Source organism: Neodothiora populina, assembly GCF_041146345.1.
Source record: "Neodothiora populina strain CPC 39397 chromosome Unknown canker_contig_8, whole genome shotgun sequence".
Taxonomy (NCBI): Eukaryota; Fungi; Ascomycota; class Dothideomycetes; order Dothideales; family Dothioraceae; genus Neodothiora; species Neodothiora populina.
In genome coordinates this window covers 855,603-877,999 of record NW_027191411.1, presented here as the reverse complement: position 1 = coordinate 877,999, position 22,397 = coordinate 855,603, and the positions used below count along the sequence as shown (strand labels likewise).

General features: G+C 50.3%; 8 protein-coding genes across 8 annotated transcripts; 6 read left to right on the top strand and 2 right to left on the bottom strand.

Moving 5' to 3' along the window:
• Nucleotides 1–62: 62 nt before the first annotated feature.
• On the bottom strand, nucleotides 63–6,065 carry AAFC00_006764 (uncharacterized protein; the record flags this gene model as incomplete). Its single annotated transcript, XM_069346765.1, has 1 exon — nucleotides 63–6,065. The coding sequence occupies one exon, from the start codon at nucleotides 6,063–6,065 to the stop codon at nucleotides 63–65; it is 6,003 nt and encodes a 2,000-aa protein (XP_069199642.1).
• Nucleotides 6,066–6,476: 411 nt separating this feature from the next.
• On the top strand, nucleotides 6,477–6,911 carry AAFC00_006763 (uncharacterized protein; the record flags this gene model as incomplete). Its single annotated transcript, XM_069346764.1, has 5 exons — nucleotides 6,477–6,479; nucleotides 6,535–6,591; nucleotides 6,648–6,692; nucleotides 6,747–6,831; nucleotides 6,883–6,911. 5 exons carry the CDS (start codon nucleotides 6,477–6,479, stop codon nucleotides 6,909–6,911), a joined length of 219 nt encoding a protein of 72 aa, XP_069199641.1.
• Nucleotides 6,912–7,356: 445 nt separating this feature from the next.
• AAFC00_006762 (uncharacterized protein) lies at nucleotides 7,357–9,594 on the top strand (the record flags this gene model as incomplete). Its single annotated transcript, XM_069346763.1, has 1 exon — nucleotides 7,357–9,594. The coding sequence occupies one exon, from the start codon at nucleotides 7,357–7,359 to the stop codon at nucleotides 9,592–9,594; it is 2,238 nt and encodes a 745-aa protein (XP_069199640.1).
• Nucleotides 9,595–10,436: 842 nt separating this feature from the next.
• On the top strand, nucleotides 10,437–12,962 carry AAFC00_006761 (uncharacterized protein; the record flags this gene model as incomplete). Its single annotated transcript, XM_069346762.1, has 2 exons — nucleotides 10,437–11,660; nucleotides 11,712–12,962. 2 exons carry the CDS (start codon nucleotides 10,437–10,439, stop codon nucleotides 12,960–12,962), a joined length of 2,475 nt encoding a protein of 824 aa, XP_069199639.1.
• Nucleotides 12,963–13,878: 916 nt separating this feature from the next.
• AAFC00_006760 (uncharacterized protein) lies at nucleotides 13,879–14,727 on the bottom strand (the record flags this gene model as incomplete). The annotated part of the gene is made up of 4 exons (XM_069346761.1): nucleotides 13,879–13,914; nucleotides 14,002–14,455; nucleotides 14,530–14,612; nucleotides 14,707–14,727. The coding sequence occupies 4 exons, from the start codon at nucleotides 14,725–14,727 to the stop codon at nucleotides 13,879–13,881; spliced, it is 594 nt and encodes a 197-aa protein (XP_069199638.1).
• A 604-nt stretch (nucleotides 14,728–15,331) lies between these two features.
• Nucleotides 15,332–15,874, top strand: AAFC00_006759 (uncharacterized protein; the record flags this gene model as incomplete). Its single annotated transcript, XM_069346760.1, has 1 exon — nucleotides 15,332–15,874. One exon carries the CDS (start codon nucleotides 15,332–15,334, stop codon nucleotides 15,872–15,874), a length of 543 nt encoding a protein of 180 aa, XP_069199637.1.
• Nucleotides 15,875–17,074: 1,200 nt separating this feature from the next.
• AAFC00_006758 (uncharacterized protein) lies at nucleotides 17,075–18,293 on the top strand (the record flags this gene model as incomplete). The annotated part of the gene is made up of 3 exons (XM_069346759.1): nucleotides 17,075–17,166; nucleotides 17,218–17,507; nucleotides 17,569–18,293. The coding sequence occupies 3 exons, from the start codon at nucleotides 17,075–17,077 to the stop codon at nucleotides 18,291–18,293; spliced, it is 1,107 nt and encodes a 368-aa protein (XP_069199636.1).
• An 802-nt stretch (nucleotides 18,294–19,095) lies between these two features.
• On the top strand, nucleotides 19,096–20,542 carry AAFC00_006757 (uncharacterized protein; the record flags this gene model as incomplete). The annotated part of the gene is made up of 2 exons (XM_069346758.1): nucleotides 19,096–19,135; nucleotides 19,320–20,542. 2 exons carry the CDS (start codon nucleotides 19,096–19,098, stop codon nucleotides 20,540–20,542), a joined length of 1,263 nt encoding a protein of 420 aa, XP_069199635.1.
• Between the last annotated feature and the right edge of the window lie 1,855 nt (nucleotides 20,543–22,397).

The following is a 22,397-nucleotide window of genomic DNA, read 5'->3' as shown; positions in this document are numbered from 1 at the left end:
ATGATCAATTGCACTCTACCATGTATATGCATTATCGACATGATCTTTTTTTGAACCACCATCTACTCCTGCGCAGCAACCTTCTTGCCTTCATCGACGACTCTAGGCGGTATCGGCACTTCAATCCCTTCGACCTTCCATTCCATACCGATGTATCCATCGCTGATGATCTTGACCTCAAGAAGCCTCTCCTGGTCCGCAGGAGGCAGCTTCACGCTCGCTTTCGTCGACAAAAGCCTGCCATTGCCTTTCGGCGCACCTAGGCCACCCCCGCGTTGCTGCTGCTTGCCGCCTCCATTGTTGCGCTTATCGTCTCTGCTGGGCCAAGAGATGCGTTTCAAGGCGATAATCTCGTCGGTCTTGGGGTCTGAGACGATGAGGAAGAAGCCTTCAGTTTGAGGCTTGGGGAAGCGAGGGGTGAACATTCTGCATTCCGCGTCTGAGATTGGATTGAGTCTGTTAAGAACGACGGTCAGGCCCAGGGCATTGACTTCGGGGACTGTGACCTTGAGCTGGGGAAGCATGGCGAGGGCTTTGAAGACGCGTGCGTGAGCTGGCGGAGGCAGGTTGTGTTTCTTGCTCAGTACGCTTTCTAGCTCTTTTCTTGGCATCGTGGTCGCTTCGACTAAAGTGCGTGGTTTGCTGTTGCTATCGGACTGCACGCGTTTCTTCTCGATCTCTGAATCAACACCTGGGAAGATGGACAGCGGCCCTTCATCTGGCCAGCGTGCTGATTTGACGCATTGGAGTAGTGTCATCATCTGTGCGCAACTGGAGCGGAAGCCCATCTCAGTGAGGACATCAATCGAAGCCTGCAGGATACGAATCGCTTGGTCGAGGATCGAGGTTTGATCACCTACGTAATCAGAGATTGGAAGGTCGATGCGAGAGAAATGCGCTTGGAGCAGGACGAAAGACTTGATATGAGGATCCCACATTGGTAGGCCTGGCATGTCATCAAGAGCACTAAGGGGAAGGGCGTTGGAAAGTTGCTCATTGACACCATCTTCGTTGTGTCGAACGGGCAATTCATCATATTCGGTGGCGCTACACATCCATGCCAATGCGTTTGCAAACGTTGCATTTGGCTTCGCATGTTTGAGGAGATAACGGATCGTCTTGTGCGCGAGATAGTAATAACTCATGATCTTGCCCAGTGGTGTCGGGTCGACATCGCCATTGTTGTGCAAGGTGACACAGCCAGACTCAGCAAGCTCGCCCAGCGACTTGTCGACCATTTCGATCATGTAATCATTTGCGAGTTGCTGAGCTGCCATTGTATTGTGCTCTTCTGACGAGATCTCAAGACCGTAGTAGGACGGGTTCTTATGTAAGCGCCTGAAGAAGAACGTCCACGTCAGGTAATCCAGGGCGTCCTGTTTTGTGCCGATGGTCTCCGCCGACACTTCTGCACCCAAATGGTTGTCCAGGACGTTGTGAAGAGAGGACTCAACAGGGAATCCAGTGTGAAGGAAATGCTTGTAGAAAGCCTTCTTAGCATCTTGCGTGAAGATGCGGGCCACTCCAGATGTGTCGAAACCGGGACGTCCAGCACGACCGAGCATCTGCAGCACATCGGTCAAATCCATGTCTTTGTAACCTTCTATCTTGGCATCAAAATACTGTGTTCCCTTGACCACTACTAGATGAGCAGGCAAATTGACACCCCAAGCAAGAGTACTGGTAGCAACAAGGATCTGGATCTTGTTGTTTGCGAATAGCTCTTCTGACAATTGTCTATCAGACTCGACGAGACCAGCATGATGGAGACCAATACCGAAGCTTAGTGCTTCGCGCAAGGCTTCATCTTTCACTCTTGAAAGGTTGAGTCCAAGGTCCTCTTCAGACATGCGTACAAATCTACGAGGGTTGTCTTCCATGCCGCAGAAATTGATGAGATCGCGTGCCGTCAAGCGTGTTTGACGGCGAGACGCTACGAACACGATTACTGGCTTATCAGGTGAGTGGGTCTTGATAGCGAGGAAGGTCGGCCGGTTCATCGACTGCATAAGGGGGCAGAAGCCTCTCTGCTCGGGGAAGCCGTCGATGAAGATCTCCAGGGGTACAGGTCTGACTGAGTGACGGAAGTTGAACAAGCCTTCCTTCACGCCCAACCAGTTGCCCAGATCAGTCGCATTCGCACAAGCCGTAGACATGCCTACGAGTCTAACCGAGCCCTTCTTTTGGGACGCGATGTAGTTCATACGAGAGACAATGATCTCCAGGATAGGACCTCTGTCACCACCAAGCAGATGAATCTCGTCAATGATGACCAGACTGACCTTGCGAACATAGTCTCTCGTCTGCCAACTACGACTGATACCATCCCACTTCTCAGGAGTGGTAATGATGATATCGGCATCTCGGATAGTGCGTGTATCGGGAGTGTTGTCACCTGTCAGTTCGACAAGCTTCAATCCCATACGTCTAGTCAGGCGGCGGCCCCAGTCCTGGACTCTCTCGCGGACCAGGGCTTTCATGGGTGCGATGTAGACAACTTTCGACCCTGGTCGCTCACGGAAGGCCCACCACATGGCAAGCTCAGCAGCCACAGTTTTGCCACTTCCGGTCGGAGATCCCAGTAAAACGTTCGTTGGGGTATGATACATACAATGGAACAGTTGTGTCTGCATGGGGTTGAAGAACTGGAAACGTTCGCCATAGAGCTCTTCAAGTAGCGGATTCTTCAGAGCTGAGATAGGCAATGGCTGTAGATTGAGCAAGTCCGTGTATACGCTCTCCGTATCAGGTCTGATGAGGTGCTGGAACGAGACTGGTGTGACTGTCTCTGCGCCCATCCATCTGTCCGAGACTGCACGTACATAGATCTGGGAGGGCAAGGGATCAGTGAGAGGAATTGTGAAACTAAGCTCGTGCTCATCGTAAAGCTTTTTCCTGGAAAGGATGAAGTATTCGTGATGATAGATTTCGGACGTCTCCGAGTTCTCAACCCAAATCCAGTAAGACTCTGACGTGCCGTGGTGTCTATCATTCCATCGGAAGTCGGGGGTAATGTAGAGTCGAACTCGAAGGACATCTCGATTCAGAGGGGCTATCTCAGCCTCCACAGTCAATGTGGGAAAGTTGTCTAGCAATTTGGAGATTGTATATCCCATTTTGCCATTGTGAACGAGCTGACCGATCTCTGCAGGTTCCATGTCGTGCAGAGACTCGATAGAGGCAGTCGAACCCTTCTCGTCAAGGTTTCTAAGGACGGGCTGTGGTAGATCGAACTGGTGAAAAGGATGCTGGTACGGCCATACTTGCTTCTCAATCGACTTGCACATTGACAGCAGCACCAAACACTGGTAGCCCCACCGTCTGTTTAGCGCTATCATGAATAGCGCTCTGCAGATACGGGTAGCATTTTGAGCCACGTAAGCAGTGTCGGATACTAGTGTAAAATCTTCCAGACGGGCGCGGGAAATGTAAGATTGCAGAAGGACATTGGTCTTTCCAGACTGCGTACCGATACCTCCTTCGATATCGCAAGGTGAAGCTTCGTCTTTCAGCCTTATCAATTCCTTTTCTTCTGTCTCCCTCGAAGTGATGTTGTCGAATTCACCGCTCATACTGATCATCTTCAGAACATCGGCTTCAGTAGCCTGAGGACGCATCATGGTGTTGAATATCTCAACGCTAGTCTGCAAAACGTAGTATTGACTTGCAATACGTCCTACGTCTTTAGCGCGAAGTTCCTCAGTCGTCTCGTTGAAGATGATCATTTGACTTTGCTGCAGTACTCGAGCTGCCTTCATGATGAGCTCTCTTCGTCTTTGCACGAGCTGCGGGTCGTCTCGAATTTCCGCCCAATCGATGCCATATGACATGGGATTGCGTTGCATACGAACGAAGAGGTATGAGTAACCAAGCCATTGTACCGCTTCAGCGACAGATGTGACTGTTCCAAGCGCGATTTCGGCATTGAGATTATCAACCATTCTTTTCGAGAAGTTGGACTCGATTGGCTGCTGTTGGGTAACAGCGGTAAGATAGTGTTGTAATTTGTCCTGAGTGGTGCAAATGAAACCGATACCAGTATCTTGGAACTGGGGACGACCAGCACGACCAAAGATTTGCAGGACGTCAAGTATTCCTAGGTCGACAAACTTACCTGCTTCTGCGCTGTAGAGTTGAGTTCCCTTGATGACGACTGCTGCTGCAGGCAAGTTCACACCCCACGCAAGGGTGGCTGTACAGCACAACACCCTGATGACGCCTTCTGCGAAAAACCGCTCTATCATATTACGATCGGAGCGAGGCATACCAGCATTGTGAGTCCCGAATCCCTTTGGTACGAGCTCTCTAAGCTCACGTCCCTTTGACGTCTTTAGGTCACGCATGGCTTGCCCGTACGCATCATGCCCAGCAGGATCGAAAAGATCACTACAGCCTTGCTCTACTGCCATCTCGTGCATGGTCTTCGCAGTCTTTGCAGTGTCCTTCCTGGAGTGTACAAATACCATGACCTGATGTCCTAGTTCCAGCATTTCTCGGACTTTCTCAAAAGCCACTTGGTCAATGTTGTCTCGGGATGTCTTGCTTCCTGACTTGCCTTTCACTCCGAGGAAATGTTGTTCCAGTGGTACAGGACGGAAGGATTGATCGAAGTAGAAGAGACCAGCATAGCGATTGACCTTGAGAAAGTCTGCAACGTCGACATAGTTCGGCAGAGTGGCGGATAAACCAACGATACGGATGAGCGACTGAGTACTTTCCACTTGCCTCTCAGTTCGAGCGACCAAAGACTCGAGCACGGCACCGCGTTCGTCATGCAACATGTGGACCTCATCGATGATGAGTAAACGCACTTTCTGAACGAGCTCGGTGTCTCCAGTACTCTTTCTCGTGACAACATCCCACTTTTCGGGAGTTGTCACAAGAATCTGTGTTTGAACAATCTCGGACTTCGTAAGGTGCATGTCTCCCGTGAGTTCACGGACTCGTATCCCAAGCCATGCCAGGCGCTTGCCGAGTTTTTCAGTCACTTCGGCAGCAAGAGCTTTCATAGGCGCGACATAGACAATCTTGAAATCATCGGTGTGCACAGCAAAGTCAGTAGCTTCTGGGTCTTCAAAAGGACTAGGAGACATGTTCTTGGCGATTGTATTTAGAATAGTCAACATTGCCGCATCAGTCTTACCCGCACCAGTCGGAGCACAGATCAACATGTTCTCGCTTGTCTTGTATGCTACAGGATATACCAAACTCTGCATGCGATTGAGGGATTTGTAGCCCGGAAAGGTACCGCGGCACAGAGGGTCCATATCTTTGATGTGGACTAAGCTCTGGCCGCGACCTAGGACACCGGTCTTTGCAGGTGGGATCGAGTATTCTTCGTACTTCTCGTGCTCTTTACGTTCACTACCGACAGGCAACAAGTATTTTTTACCATGCGAAGACAGTGCATTGCCAGCGTCATGAGCCTTGTAGACATGAGGGTAACGAGGACCGGTGCGGTCTTGAGCGGATGCTAGATCGGAAGTTTTGTGCTCGTAGTCTTGTCTGTGCAATGCAGCCTCGCGTTCCCTGCGGCTGAGCAAGCGGCCTGGTGTGGGTTCCGGATGACTCGTAGACTGTTGGACACTAGCAATGATATCCGTACGGTGAGAAATGAGCTCAGCAACAGTGTCAAGTTCCTCAAAACCGACGGTATCGGCCAGAAGCATTTGTAGCTCATCGTCACTGCTATCAGAGCTTAGTATCGCTACGATCTGCTGTTGTAGATCATTCAAGTCCAGTCCGCTGCTACGGCTTACGACACCAGATAACTGTTGTTGTAGCCATGACGTCCCGTACGCATGCACTTCGGAATCAGCAGTAGCATAATGTTCCTCAAATTCGCCCATAGCATCGCTGCTAGACTCATCTTCCTCCTCGTCGATCAAATCCCATATGTCATCCCCGCTGGTGATATCGGTGAAGTCTTCTTCGTCAGTCCAGACGCCATCACCATATGCAGTCATGGATTCATCTTTTGTTGGCAAATTCAAGTCTGCAATGGCTGTCCTCATCGCCTTTAGCTGTTCGAGCCATTGCGACTCGGCATTCTTTAGCGACGACATTCTGTCGGCGTCGTGAAGATGGGCTCGTAAGCAGCTTCCCCTCCGATCAAGTGCGCCTGGCCTAAACAGTAGGCTAGAACTCTGCACTTCACTTGTCAAATTGTGTTGTGAGGGTGGTCTTTCCGTGAGAGATATGTTACAGTAAGGTGAGATATGCCACGAACAATCTATCTTTGTAGAAAGTTGAAGGTTCAAGTGGATGACGGCATACAATTACCCAAAAGAGTCACAGTAATAACGTGACTCCGTATGTTATTGGCGCTTGGTCCAGGCAGCATCGGATAGGGCATAATTACCTTACCACGTGAAAGGCAGGTATCTACACAATCTAACGACACGGTAGATATAAGAAACTTGATTCTAGTAGTACGAGGAAAAGGAAGACAAGAGTCAAGTCGGTTCTATCAAAACATGGTAAGGACGGACACTATTCGACTCGATATGGGTTCAGAGGTTCACGCTTGAACAGGAGAGCCCACACGAACATCAACAGAGTCTATTGCTATCGCGTATAATCACTAATGTGGTAAGACTCAATCATAATATTGACGGCTATTAGTACTGTTGCTTATATTTACTCAGGAGAAGCTGAATGAGGCTGTCATGGTCTTGAATAAGAGCCTTCATGTTGGTATTCCAGGATTCTCGACTGATACACAAAACACTAATGCAAGCTGGTAGGAAATCAACATGCAAAACATGAACGTTGAACTTGTGGCGCAGATGTTCAAAAATTATCAGTCCAATGTCTTGTTCCATCTGGAAGGTAATGCGCCCCGGCCTGATCTGTACAAATATAGTGCTCACACTCTTCTAGCTACGGATAGCTTGAAAGATCCTGAGTAGACATGCTGCGCCAGACTACACCACGGATCAAAGGTGTTCCTCGTTCATCGATTATTTGGAGTTTTGGAGTATTACGCACACTGTTGGCTTTATATACCCTGGTCATCGGTAGCAATTTCCAGACTATTGATATTCCATTCCATTTTGACCAATGTGTGCTTGTTCACTACCAAAAGTGTGTTACTTATCACCTAGTTAGTCAGGTATTCACAGTACGCAGGAGTGATGTCTAAACAACAACATCCAATAATGTGGCTCGTGCTCTATATAAGGTGCAATACCATATCGTACACGGGGTCTGGAGCTGCATTACATCTACAATCCCCGACTCCGCTACATTCTTTTATTCCAAGCGCAACCATCTCGTGCTCTCTTTCCACCTCAACGACTTGCACAGATATGGTATAACAGTCCACGACCAAGCCACATAGACATAGCACTCACCATGGTGCATCGCGTTTACGATCTCGGCGACAGCACCGACTCCGGGCGCAATTCACCCAAGCCGCCTCCCAGACAGCCTTTCAGTGTCAGCGACCCTCCGTATGGAGGCTACCATGCTATAGAGCAGAGCGCGTATCGTAACAGTGCGCCCGACAATGTCATAGTCATTGACAATGGCTCGGCAAACATCCGCGCCGGCTGGCAGTTTGACAAGGCGCCGCGCCTGTCCTTCCCTCCAATGATGTCGCGCTATACCGACCGGAAGCTCAACAGGAAGCTCACCTTCATCGGTTCGGAGATCTACTTTGACGGAACAGCCCGCGGGCAGGCAAAGACCATTTATGAGCCTGGCAGCAACATCATCAACAACTGGGATGTGCAGGAGGGCATCTTGGACTACATATTCATCAAACTAGGCATTGATGGCTCGAAAGGGCATGTCGATCGCCCAGTCCTGATGACGGAGCCTTTGGCCAACATGGCCTACACAAGAAGGGTCATGTCGGAGATTCTCTTCGAGCTTTACAATGTGCCGTCGGCGGCTTATGGCATCGATTCATTGTTCTCCTACTCATACAACGGCGGACGCACTGGCATAGTGGTTTCTTCAGCCTATACCTCGACTCACCTAATCCCAGTTGTTGACACCAAACCTCTCTTTACTCACGCTACCCGTCTCGACTGGGGACGCTCGCAATGCGCCGAATATTTGTCTAAACTACTCAAAGCTAAATACCCCGGGCTTCCTGGCAAAATCAACGATACACAAATTGAAGATCTCGTCAGAAAGTATTGTTATGTCGCGCAAGACTTTGGCACCGAGATGTCTAGCTACCTCGATTGGACTGGGCTCGAAGATCGCGATGTTGTACTACAGATGCCCTTTACCGAGAAGGAAGTGGTGCAGAAGACTGAAGAGGAGCTCGCGCGCGCAGCTGAGAAGAGAAAGGAGAGTGGACGACGACTACAGGAGCAGGCTGCCAAGATGCGCCTGGACAAACTCATCCGGAAAGAGCAAGAGCTGGAATATTACAGAGACCTGCAACAAAGACTGGAGGGCATGACCAAGAAGGAAGCCAAGCAAGTTCTAGAGGGTGAAGACTTTGACGACGAAGTCCAACTAGAAAAGAAAATGAAGGACATGGAGCGGTCCATACGAAAGCAGCGAAACAGAGATGTCGGCGACCTTGAAGAGATCGAAGAACCACCGACTTACCCACTGCTCAATATTCCCGATGCGGACCTCGACGAAGAAGGGCTTAAGCAGAAACGACAGCAAAAACTGCTCAAAGCAAATCACGATGCGAGAGCCCGCGCCAAGGCCGAGAAGGAACGCGAAAAAGCGCGCATTGCAGAGGAGCAGAGATTGGACGATGAGCGGAGAGAGAAAGATCCTGAAATATGGCTCGAGGAGCGACGTGCTGCCCGCCTAGCGATGATACAGCGGATTCGCGACCGAGACCGTCTCAAGGCAGACCTCGGTAACAGAAAGTCTCTCGCCAGCCAAATACGCATGAAGAACATCGCCAATTTAGCTTCAGATAACCCTAAAAAACGCAGACGCGGTGGGGACGATGATACCTTCGGCGCCGATGATGCAGATTGGGGGATCTATCGCCAGATCGCGACTGGTGAGCAAAGCGACGACGAAGAGGAAGAGGACTTAGGTGGGGGTTTGAAGAATATTGAAGCGCAATTGCTCAAGTATGACCCGTCCTTCACGGAAGAGAGCACACAGGAGGCACAACAGGACTGGACCAAGAGCTTGGTGCACGCATTCCTTCGCGGACCCTATCCATTCGACCCAGAAAGTCAGCGAGAGATGAATCAGTTTCATCTGAACGTGGAGCGCATTCGGGTACCAGAAGTCGTGTTTCAGCCTGCGATTGCCGGTATCGACCAAGCCGGCATAGTCGAAATCGCCGAAGACATCATCACGCAACGCTTATCTGGAGCCTCATATCGTGACGACATGCTCAAGGACATCTTCCTGACAGGAGGATACACACTGTTTCAAGGGTTTGAGGAAAGATTGCGTAATGAGCTACGAGCTGTATTGCCAGCCGATGCGACACTTGGGGTTCGCAGAGCCAAGGACCCCATTCTAGATGCATGGAAAGGTGCTGCAGCATGGGCTGGCCAATCGACCTCGCGGAAATCGTTTGTGACGCGGGAAGAGTACTTGGAGAAAGGTGGGGAATACATCAAAGAGCATAATTTAGGGAACGCCGGGTATTAATATAGCTCTTGGCGTTTAAAGATGAAACGACGGTTCAACGGTTATGGTGATAGCCGTTCCACAGGCTACGGTACAGTACGTACTCATACACCGACTCCGTCCTTTGAACAATTCGCACGGCAAGTCGATTGATGGATTATCTTTCTTTCCCTATTGCACGACTCGAAGCACCTGGCGTTTTATCGTGATGTTCGTGATCGTTACCCGATATGGATGGACGGCGTCGTGTTCAGCCGCTTCGCTCACTCGAATGTATTTGCAGACACGAGCTGCATGCTGATTCGACGTGCCTTTATACGGCCTTGAAGGGGTCTCGAGAGAGCGCGTCTCCACTCTATCTCGGTTCGACATTGAAACCGACTAGTCCAAGGGACCTGTCAAGAGATCAGGCCCAGCACGTTCCTCGAAACCCTTGAAGCGCTCCGTGCGAGGTCACCGGCTGACCCCAAACCGCAATTATCATGCGGCTAATCATCTTAACTGAGCAAATGCCATGCTGTCAGCACTGGATCGTGCGCAGATCCAAGCCCTCTGTAAGGGTCGGAGATGGAGACATCCCAATCCTCCTTGATGCGACTTTGCGCATTGCTGTAGAACGATCGTGAGACAGACCCGCACTGCGTGCTCGCTCATTTGCCTCCCGCTCGGTCGCAGGTTTCGCCGTTCCTTTGCGACCTGCTGTATACTGTCTGTCGTTTCATACTCCTGCTCTTGACTTTCCTTGTCTGTTGACTTGTGCGAAATCTACCTCTTTGGCTGGACCAGGAAGAAAGCTCGTCGACCACAGCACAAAGGTAACAGCATTCACTCAAGAGGATCTACTACATTCGTTATAACGTACCATGGGGTTTCTGGAGCGATCCCGATCATTGAGACGGAAGGACTCAGCCACGCCACTTAAAAAGCGTGATAATTCACCATCTAATAAGTCCGCTGTGCAATCATCACAACAGCGGGCGACTAGGGACAGGAGTGCGACAGTCGCTGCTGCTGCTGCACGGGATGCCCTCAGACCTTCAAGTACTGGCAGGTCTCTGAACCAGAAGGAACCCAAAGAAGACACACGACCTAGGACAGCAGGGAGAGTTTCAGAACGAGAGAATGCACGCCAGCCCCCTGTGCCGAACATGACAACCGATTATCACTCATTCAAATTCCCATCAGCAGCAGCTTCGCCTCGGGTGTCTACATCCCAAGTAAGAAATCTGACACTCAACCCAAATGGATCAGCGGCTGCCCTTGCCGTGGAACCTCAGGGCAAGGCTCCTGTATACAAGCGTTCTTTCACCACGCCTGTCCCACAGGCAACTGTCCAAGGAGGGTCTGTGAAGATGACTACGAAGGACCTCCCAAAGTTGGAAGCAACACCTGCTCCCACTGGCACCTCGAAGCGACCTACCCTTCACAAATCCAGGTCAAGTACATGGAAGTCATTTTTCTCAAGAAAGCAGTCCAAACCACCAGTGCCAGATTTTGACGCGGCCGATGTACCCCCAATACCAACAAAGGAGTCCAGGAATGACTCTCCTCTTAAAGGTCCTTCTCCGAAGGGCACACCTGCAGTATCGCCGAAAGACTCGAGTGCCTCTTCTGCCCTCCCTGCGTCGATGGACCAGAACACGAAGTCTGCTCAAAAAGCAGACAAGAAGCACTCACGCCAGGAATCGCGCGGTCTGGCACGCCAAACTATGCGTGCAGATCTAGATAAAGCTCAATTCGAGAAGTACAGTCAGACTTCGGGATCAAAAAGCTCAGAGTCTCGCCTTGCTGCTCTTAGGCCAGACATGTTACGTGGCAAGACAGAGACCTCGATTGCGTCTCCGGCAAGTTCAGAAACATATTTCGACGCGTTGTCTCGCCGTGCAGCTTCAAATCCAGGTACTCCGATGGGAATGCCCCCACACACGCCGAGGTTGGAAGTGAGCATACCTACCGTGGAGATGGAGCGCTACAGTGTCATGTTTGAAAAACTGTTAAAACCGAGACAAACAATTCTGGAGCGGAGGAAGACCAATGTGCCACAGGGTCTGCAACTACCTGCCGATGCAGGCGCCAGTAATGAAGGGGTCAGTTTATTGAGAATTAAGCGAATGCAACTCTGCTGACCATTACTTTAGCTGAGACCATCTCTCGATACTGCCGGAGTTCCTAAGAGGCGCGCGACTTCGCCGAACATCATTGCACCAACACCTTTGACTGCTGAGTTTTTGGAGAGTTCTTCGCAGATGGCAACACCTGTGGCTATTCACAGAGTAAGCGGTGTTCCCCGTGTTCAATTACGGAGATCGCACACAGCGCCCCCTGGCGCACTCTCGCCTTCATCAGCAGAGCAGTCCCTTCAGCCAAGCAAGATGCGACAGCAACAGCAAGCAGCTCTAGATAATACGGCCTCATCAGTATATTGTTCGACGAGCGGCGGCTCTCCAATGTGGAGCGAAACATCAGACGTCCCAGCGACGCCTGACACAACGACCGAGACGGACACATTCATGAGCTTAGACGACGACGAAGAAGAGGACGACGACTATGACGACGACGGTGAAGAGCCGGAAATCGTCACCTACGACACAAAATCCCTGAGGCCGACCTTCAAAGAGCCTACCTGGGACATGATTACGCCACAATCGACACAAAACACCACATCAAAACAACCAACAACGACGAGATCGTCGAGTCCACCACCGCCGCCAATCCCACTGAAAGCACCAGGCCGCAGTGTTTCTAGGGAAGCATCGCAAGAGCGCATCCAGCAGTTGCAGCAACAGGAGTCTCAATTTCCTCCTCGATCGAGCTCCCTAGGATCACTGGAAGCGCGTTCGGCGATCGCTCGGTCAGCAGAAGGTCCATCGCCCCGCAGAGAGGCGGTCAAGCGCGCATCGACGCTGCCTCCGATCCAGACCCAAATCCAGACGCAAGCGCAAGCAGCAGGCCCTCAGTCAGCGCACTCGCAGTCTGCGCGTGAACCGCACCCTAGACCCCTCCAATCGCACGCTGTCAACACCGGCCGCCCCGTGCAAACCGGAATCGCGCGGACGGTTTCCGTGCGCCGTCCGACGACCGTGATCGCAGCTGCGGCGCGCGCAGGAGCTGGGCCTCGCTCGGCAAATGCCTTGTCGTCGGCGCATCACTCGTCGACGCTCGTGCAGCCGGTGTCCATGTACAGCAAGCAGCCGCTGCGACCGCAGCTCGTCGAGGTCAGGAACCGCAAGAGCACGATTGTCGTCTTGGAGGGCTCCTCGTCCATCATTTCGGGCGGTTCCTCTTCGTCCTCGAAATCGGCGTCGGCTGTGTCGTCGGCTGCGGCGTCAAAGGAGAGCCTGGTGCATTCCGCTGGTGCTGCGACTGCTACTGCCACTCTACTACCTTGATGTCTTGTCGTTGGTGTTGATGAAGACCTGGTGTCTTTTTATACTCTTCATCCCTCGCGTTTCCAACCGTCGATCCTCGTTTGTTCTTCATTTCAAGCCTTTTTCGTTCTATTCCATTATATCACCTATTTCGCGGTCAAATAGCATCGTATCGTTTCACCACCACTCTTAGGTAGCGGCGGCGGCATCATCATTTCGTTTACCACTCCACAGCTTCTCTTCATCTCTGTCCGCACGCGTTCCTAATGCAGGATCTGCACGCGGACAATCGACCGACAGTCTGCTCGTCCTCGCTGCGTCGCGTATTGATCTTCGGCATTGAGAGAATATCTTCTTCTACTTTGCATTTTCATCATATACTCATTTATTCCGTTCTTTTCAAGTCGTCTATTGGAGACAAATTATTGGTTCTCTCTTTTTCTTTCTCGAGTAGTTACCTTGAATCGTTCATTTTTTCCACTGGCTTTTTCTTCGTTGTTTCATTCACAAATCTTCCAAGCTCTCATCTTTCGCTATTGACCGATTCTCATTCTACTTTCTTCGCTATTTCTCGGCCGAGTTCTTGGTATTTCTTTTTGGACTTTCCTCTTTTCTTTGCTTGTTTACTTTGTATCTCTCTCTTAATTTCGAAGAGGTGGCCTGAAGTTTTCATCTTTCGGGGCTGGTCTCTCCGTCTCACTCTCCATGGACTGGATTAGCTAGTAGGCGGTATGACAATATATTGAATCTTCCACAAAAATTTCTTGATGGTCGCACGGAGGTTGTTTTGAGGTGCTGTCTTTAGGACTGACTTTTCATTCACGTAAAACGGTGGGTATTTCAGATGAGACCTCCGAGCATCACGAGGGTATGTTTCAAGTCAATGTAGGGGTCGAGCAGGAAAAAAGACACAGGGTATTATTTGATTCGTAAAGCGTTACATAACAATGCAGCATGAGTTCTGTTTCTTGGCCTGTGACAATGATTGTTAGCGAAACTGCGCCTCTTCACATCCTGGCCCTCGACGACAGGACCAAAAAGGAGAAAAACAAATGCATACCTGAGTGTAGAACATCTTGCTCTGGTTACTCAGACTATCACTCTTGGCCACCAGACTATCAATCTTCTCACCCCTCTCCAAGACACTCTCGATGGTCTTGTGCAGGACAATCTTGGTCTCATCCAACTCCTTCTGGATCTTCATGATGCTGTCGGCAGCGTGAGGATCCTGGTATTTGACGATATACTCCTTCAACTGAGGGAAGGGTAACTCTGCGTTTGAGTTTGCGAAAGCGGAACGTGGGTAGCGTGCAAGGAACTCGTCGAGGATCTTGGAGAGAAGTTGATGGGCGACCAGAGCTGGGTATTCTTGGTCGGTGATGATGATGCCTGCCACGCCTTCGCTGCGGCCGTAGGCGTGGAAGGTGTAGGACTGTTCCTCGACGTCCTGGCGGGCGCCTGGTCTCGTGCGCTCGGCTACCGTCTTGCTGAAGAGTGACATGAATTCGCCAACACTGCTCAGGGGAACAAGCGACATGGTTAGACTGGGATGTTTATTGTAATGTCTCTCGATTGGCGCTTGGATTACCTGGTGCGAGTGAATCGCGAGTAGCTGGTCAAGTCTCGCTCGGCGCACAACTCAACAGCCGGCTTCTCCTCGTTCTTCAGAATCTAAAGATGGTATGGTCAGCACGTGGCATTGTGTTATAACAAAAGCGGTCACTGGTTATGGGAGTGGAGTGAAAGATGAGGGGGCAATGCATACTCCCATGTAGAGGATCTTCATATTTGCGCTTGTTATTGTTGTTGTTGTTGTTGTATAGAGGGAAGAACAAAGGACAAGTAGATCGAAGTGGATTAGGTAAAGTGGATTAGGTAGGTAGCAATGAACTGATAGTAAGATAGGAAGGCGACAAGATGGCTCCAAGACTTGTGGTGGAAGGTACAGTAGTACCTTTGCTGTAAGTGACAACCTGAACCCAAGAAACAGCAACACTTACGTTACGGTACAAAGGTACCTACTTACAATCAGCAACCTGGCTCAGGGCAGAGCGTCTACTACTACCACTCCCACTCTGTCACACTGGTCTTACACTTTAATCTCACGCCAAAGGGCAAAGGGAACCCCAGAGACCAGACCGCAGAGTTGACAGAGCGTGAAGTCGACGCCAAGGAATCTGGGGTCTCTTCCACTGTGTGCCTGCCATACGGTCTGACTGTGCAGTAACTCTGTAGCTTGTCGGAACTAGGAAGGTACGCGCAGCTACTGATATCACTTCTGAATCATCACATTAGGGTAAAATCTGCATCCTATACTACCTTACTCCTTCATACACGACAAAGCTCCCTGTCATCGTTCGTCCGTCCTAGATTCGCCTATCCGAATCAAGATGGCGCCCATCACCACGGCCTCAGATGAAAACACGCACATGGCTCTCCTCGACAAGCTGGACATGCACAAGATCCACAAGCCCTTTCGCAACCCCAATTGGAAGCCGCCACAGCGACGAAACAAGACACTCAAGCAAGTCATCTCCGAGGCTCAGCGCAAGGAGCAATCTCTCCTGGCGACTCAGAACAACAGCGGCGCGACCACTCCTCTGCCTGCCGACGCCAACGCTGTGAACGCGAATGATCTGTCGCGCGCCGTGCTAGAAAAGAACATGCAGCAGAACCAGCAGACTCAGGCCCAAATGCAGCCGCAGCAGACGTTCACTGTTCCTTCGTATACATACACCAGCATTGCCGCCGCGCCTAGCTTCAAGCCGAAGCTCAAATACTGCGATCTTACCGGTCTTCCTGCTCCCTATCAAGATCCCAAGACAGGTTTGAGATATCACAACAGCGAAATTTATGCTGTCCTCAAGACCCTCAGCACTACTCAAGTCCAGGAATATTTGGCTGCACGTGGCGCCAATACCGTCTTGAAGTAATCTGTAGGCGCATTCTAGACAAAGATCGACACATCCAGTCAACTAGAATTCACAACAATCGCCCCGAGCGGCATTATAAATCGGTCGCAGATATTTGTTCGGAAACATGCTCTGGCTGCAACCGACTGAACACTGAAGCTTTGCCATAGACGCCCACGACCAAGCTAGCTTCAAATTCGATGGCCCACAGGTGGTCTACGACGACATACAAACGCATACAAAACACAACAACAAGACGATAATCTTGCTTCAATACCTCAAGGAACACGACAGAGACTGTTCGTCCAAACATAGTCAAGCCCCTTCCACCCATGACGACCCTTTCGAGTCGACACTCAAGAAGGTGCTCCGGCTTAATTGTGAGCGAGTAATTTTCTTCTGCGCCAAAAAGACGTATACCGTGAATCCATCGCAGTGAAAAGGAGACGCAGTTGCAGCAGGTACATGAAATAGACCTGCTGCTGTCTTGGCGGGGGATTGATGTGCTATATTGAGAGACGAATAACGAAAGAAACTTCGCCAGGGAACGTTCCGAACCAGCGTCGAAGACTACAGGCTTACACAATTCTGCATCGCAAGACATATTTGCGAAACATGCGTTCCGATCGTCCTCGGCTGGAAGTCTGCTGCGACCAGCATTTCATGCATGGTCTACATGTTTGACCGAAGGTATAATAGTCTAGAGGACAACAACATCGTTTCTGTTGGTGTCTTGGAAAAGGTTGTCCTCGGAGATCCTGCAAGCCGCAAACAAATTGAACGGCCGACGAACTAGGCGAATTGCAAAAGTCTTGAGAAATCGTCAATGCGGTGCATCACAACCACAGGCCAACTCCGTGTCAAACGCCGATGACGTCTGCATCACCAAAGGCGGGCAGCACATACCCCGATGCTTATGAGGTAGCTCTGATATAGTCCACTCAGATCATGGGACGGTGTTGAAGAAAGTAATGGGATCAAATCATCTTGACGTGATTAACGCATAGAGGCCGCGGCTGTTGAAACTATATCTCTATTGTTTGATTTTCGAATGATTGTCATGCATGTAAGCAGTTACAGTATCTGCCGATTCTCCTGCTGAGTTGTTCAAGTTTAATCGTTATCTACACTCTTACTTATCGCCTATTGCCATTAATGCATTTTCATACATAGACAATAACTATACATATAAAGGCCATTCGAGACGCAATTAATCATAAGATGGCTCAGGGTCACCTGGTACCACCAGAGACAGCACCCTTGCTAAATATTCCTCAGTCTGACAGCATTGTCAAAGTCTCTATAATCGACAGGTAAGTACCATCTCATCGTATCTCTACTGTCCCGAGTCCTCATTCTTGTAGCACATCATGGGTCAACATTCCCATGGACCCATTCCTCGGTCCTCATTACAAAGGAAAGGATCGAATGACAGGACCTACATACTCGTTCTTCATCCAGCACTCGTCCGGCAAACGGATACTGTTTGACCTGGGAGTTCGACCTGACTGGGAGAACTATTCTCCTGTGCTGGTGGAGAAATTCAAGAAGATGGAGTGGGATATAGGTGCCAAAAAGAACGTAGCTTCTATATTACAAGAAGATGGTATCAACGTAAAGAGCGGTGCCATTGATGCAGTCGTCTGGAGTCATCGTGAGTCTTACTTACCTATCTAATCACACTGAACGTGCGTACACTGACCATAGTTGGAAAGACCACTGGGACCACTTGGGAGATCTAGCAGGGACGTTCCCGTCCAGCACTCAGCTTATAGTGGGACCCGGGTTCAAAAAGGCTCATCTACCCGGGTATCCTCAGAACAAAAACTCGCCTCTTCTACAACAAGACTTTGAAGACCGCGACGTGCGAGAAGTCGACATAGCAAGCGTAGGCACAGGTCGGAAAGTCGGACGCTTCAATGCCTACGACTACTTTGGCGACGGATCCTTCTACTTACTTGACACCCCTGGTCATGCTCAGGCTCACATATGTGGACTGGCGAGGACGACAGCAGACACTTTCATTATCATGGGCGGAGACGCATCCCATCACGGAGGCGAGATCAGGCCATCCGAATACCTACCTCTGCCTGCCAATCTGTCGCCATCACCATTGCCAAAATTCAATCCGTGTCCCGGTCATTTGCTCCAAGAAGCACACTACGACAAGAGTGCAACGAAGCCGTTCTATAACTGTACAGAGTCCTTTGCGTACGATTTAGAGGTATGCAATTGGACAATCGCAGGATTACAGGAATTCGACGCTGCTGAGAATGTTTTTGTTGTCCTGGCTCATGATGATAGCTTGTCGGGTGTGATCGATGTATATCCCAAGAGCGCGAATGACTGGTTCGAGAAGGGAGTGGCGGAGAGGGCAAAGTGGATGTTTCTCAAGGACTTTGAGGAGGCTGTCGAACAAGCTGCGGACAAGAAGCAGTGATGTTGTTGTTCCTGTCTCATCGTCACAGTCACAATGACATTCACCACTTGCTTGAGATTTCTTACCTGACTCTCGCTTACTCCTCGTGATCCGCATCCCTTAGCTACCAATCCTGCCTGCCTCACTCATTCCCAGCAAGCCAATGACGATTCAGTAAGGTAATTGTCACTTCAAGTCATTACATACAAACAGTCCATTCACCTTGGCTATCACCAATCTATGGAGACAGAAATGGAACGTGCGCTACACAATTGCGTTCTGGCGAGTTTGCTAAACCCACGGCCGAAACAACTCCCGTCCCGCTTTAGCAGCAGCACGCAATTAACACTCTTTTTATGTTTATTCCCCACCCAGGGAGGAAGACAGAGTGGGCAGTGAGGATTGATCGTCCCCCGCGTTCGCCGATGTGATCCCGAAAGCTGGCCAAGCGGGAAGAATTGCGTACAGCAGTACGATTCAGTATAGCGTATTTGTGCAGTCACAGCAAAGCCTCTGAGAAACAGTCATAAGGGAAAGTCGTCCCGGCCGCCCAGGCTCCCGCTGCCCCTCCTTTCCTTTCTCTTTTCGGTTTCCGTCGATTGGTTGAAACCAGCACTTAACCGAGTCTCAATTCCATTCAAAAGAAACAAGAATCTCTTTCGTGAGTTGTTCTTTTTTATTTTGGATTTCTTTTCTCTCTTTTACCTTCACTCTGAAAAAGAGAGGGGAATTTGAAAGAGAGATTGTTCTAGAGTCGGAATCTCTTTCCTCTGTGGGGTGAGGATCATCTTTTTTTGATTCCTGAAGTTAGTCACACGGCGTCATGACGACGGTCGTGTTGGGAGCGCAGTTTGGCGACGAGGGTGAGTTTTGTTGTTTTGAGCGCACTCCTACATGCATGCATGTACGTTTGTGTGCATGTCTGTCTATGTTTGGATGGCAAAGCAGCGAACGGAGCACACCGCCATCCATGGACCAGACTGGCGGGGCTCTGTTTAAATTGCTCCGCGAGATTGAACACTGGCTGACTGGGACTCTACTGAATAGGCAAGGGAAAGCTCGTCGACATTCTTTCGCGCCAATTCCAGATCATTGCTCGTTCGGCTGGTGGTCACAATGCTGGTCACACCATTGTCGTCGACAAGGTCACCTATGACTTCCATATCTTGCCCTCTGGCCTGATCAACCCGGACTCAACAAACCTCATTGGCAGCGCCTGCGTCGTCAGTGTTCCTCAGTTCTTCCACGAACTCGAGCAGCTGGAAATGCATGGCTTGAGCACAAAGGACCGCATCTTCATCAGCGACCGCGCCCACGCCCTTTTCGAGCTTCACGCTTTGGTCGATGGACTCGAGGAGGTCGAGCTCGGCGGTAAGGCCGTCGGCACCACCAAGAAGGGTATCGGCCCATGCTACCAGAACAAGGCCGCGCGATCCGGTCTTCGTGTCGGTGAGATCTTCGACAAGGAGCACATGGACGCCAAGTTGAGGTCCATGGCAACAGCCTACAAGAAGCGCTTCGGCGATCTCTTGCAGTATGATGTCGAGGCCGAGATCAAGAGGTACGACGAATGGCGTCCTCGTCTGGCCCAGTATGTCATCGACCAGGTCCCTCTCGTCCAGAGCGCAGAGCAAAACAACACCCCTATGCTCATTGAGGGTGCCAACGCTCTCCTTCTGGACATCGATTGGGGCACTTACCCCATGGTCACCTCTTCCAACACTGGTATCGGTGGCGTCTTCACTGGCCTTGCCATCTCACCCTTCAAGCTCAAGGAAGTAATTGGTGTAATAAAAGCATACCAGACCAGAGTTGGCGGTGGACCTTTCCCGACTGAGCAGCTGAACAAGGTCGGCGAGACGCTACAAGAAGTTGGCCGCGAATTCGGTGTCACCACCGGTCGCAGACGTCGTTGTGGATGGCTTGATCTTGTGCTCATCAAGTACTCCAACGCCATCAACCACTACACTTGCTGGAACCTGACCAAGTTGGACATCCTTGACGAATTCGAGGAGCTCAAGGTCTGCATCGGCTACAAGCTCAACGGTCAAGATCTACCATCGTTCCCTGCGACTCTAGATGCTCTTTCTAAGGTCGAGCCTGTCTACAAGACTTTCCCAGGATGGAAGACCAGCACCACTGGCATCAAGACCTACCAAGAGCTTCCTGAGAACACCAAGAAGTACATTGAGTTTGTCGAGGAATTCACTGGTGTTGGCGTCAAGTGGATCGGTACTGGCCCTGCTCGCGAGGCTATGATCACACGGTAGAAAGTCACGTTACGGGTCTCATAATGCAGTCAATTCGATACGGTAGGCCCTGTTCCCCTTACGAATTATAGCTGCCTCTTAGCCCGAAGATGCAAGTCTTGGGTACGCAAAAGAATTTGCCTGGGAAAGGTCACTCGACACAGATAGTAGACAGACAAGAAGGATGTCGCATAGATGGCAGGTAGAAGACATTTCCGTGTCGGAGTATGAGGAATCCTATTTTCTTTTAGTTCATTACTTCCAATTTTCCACCCTCTCTTGTTGCTCGGCTGTGGGACATGCAGAATACATCTGGCACCGTTCTGATACCTTGGCCAGTTCTGTTATCTGCCAAGACCTATCCCTCGTTTTCGCAAAAGCCACTTCCCCAACTGTGTTTGTCCTAGAGACGCCAGTTTTGCATGAAAGAAGCACAGACAACATGACGTTTTGTGGGGAGAGCTACGAGATGTATCGTCATGCACGCATGCAAGGTAAGGTACTGTAGGTAGGTAGGTAAGGGAAGGTACGTGATAGTACATAAGACGCTATGCCTCCAAATACTGCACCTTCCTGTTTGAAACTAAAATCCCATCCCATCGACTTCGATATTCGAGAGCCGATCGTATCTGAATCACAAGCAACCCAACACAAACAATCGATCAAGCAATCGATTCCAATCTCGTTTCTAATCCAGCCCCTCGACTAAACATCACAAAGATCATGTCTCTGACACGCACCATCCTCGCACCATTCTTTGTGCGCCGCACCGCTGCCACTGCAGCACCAGCAGTATCAGGGCTGTCAACACGTACCTTCACGTCATACCCTCGCAGCCTGGCAACCCAAGACTACGGCTCAGGCGCAGGCGACCCAAAGGGCGAAGACCCTCAAGCCCAGGGCAAGAACCCGCGGTCAGACCTCGAGCACCCGGGTCCTCCTGCGCCTTCTGTCGGAAAGGGAGACACGAGCGACAAGTCGCCGTCAGCATCTTCGACCGCTGCGTCGAACAGCGAGAGCAGCAGCAGCAGCAGCAGCAGCAGTGAGAGCACCGACAAGAGCAAGTCGGACAGCAAGAAGGCGGCGGGCAAAGACAGTGCGCAGCCCAAAATCTTCAGCGAGTCGCCTCCGGACCCCAAGGATCAGAGCAGTGATGTCAAGCAGCATAACAAAGAGATGGACTCGAGAGCCGACAGGGCGAATGAGAAGACTGGGTTTTGATCGAGTTGAAGTGGAAAGAGGGCTTAGGATGTCAGGCTTCTTCAATAGCGTGCCTTCCTCTTTTTGTGTTGCTTGTTATCTTCTATGTATTATGAGGAATTGCTGGGCACAATGACATGAATTGTTACTACCTCCGCATGATGGACTTTGACACATGACACATGATGGAGCGAGAAAGCTGCACAAAATTTTGTAATCGATGTATACGTATTCACGAATCAATCATGGTATTCTTCGTCTCTCTCTCCCCCCATATCTCACTCTGCCTGCTCAATACGCCTCGCTGCGTGCCTGCATTCGATCTTGAGACGATAGACAGAAGTTTGATATTATCTATTCTGTTCTGTCGTGCTATAATATGCTATACTACGCTCTATTCCATTCGCTATCTACTAAGAATACAACGAGAGACGAATCATCGATTCTCTGATTGTTCACGGCTCAGAAGCTTTCCAATTGTCTTTTCTCTGCTTTTAAGATGTTTTCTTTTCCTGCTCCCTCTCGTTCGTTTCTCTGTTCGGTATTCTGTTTATGTAAACCCCTACACCACCCACCCAAAACAAAAAGGAAAAAGGGACAGAGAGATATGGGTGTCAACCATTGATAGACCAATCATATCGCCAATAATCAGTCAGACCACCCCCAATAAAGAAGA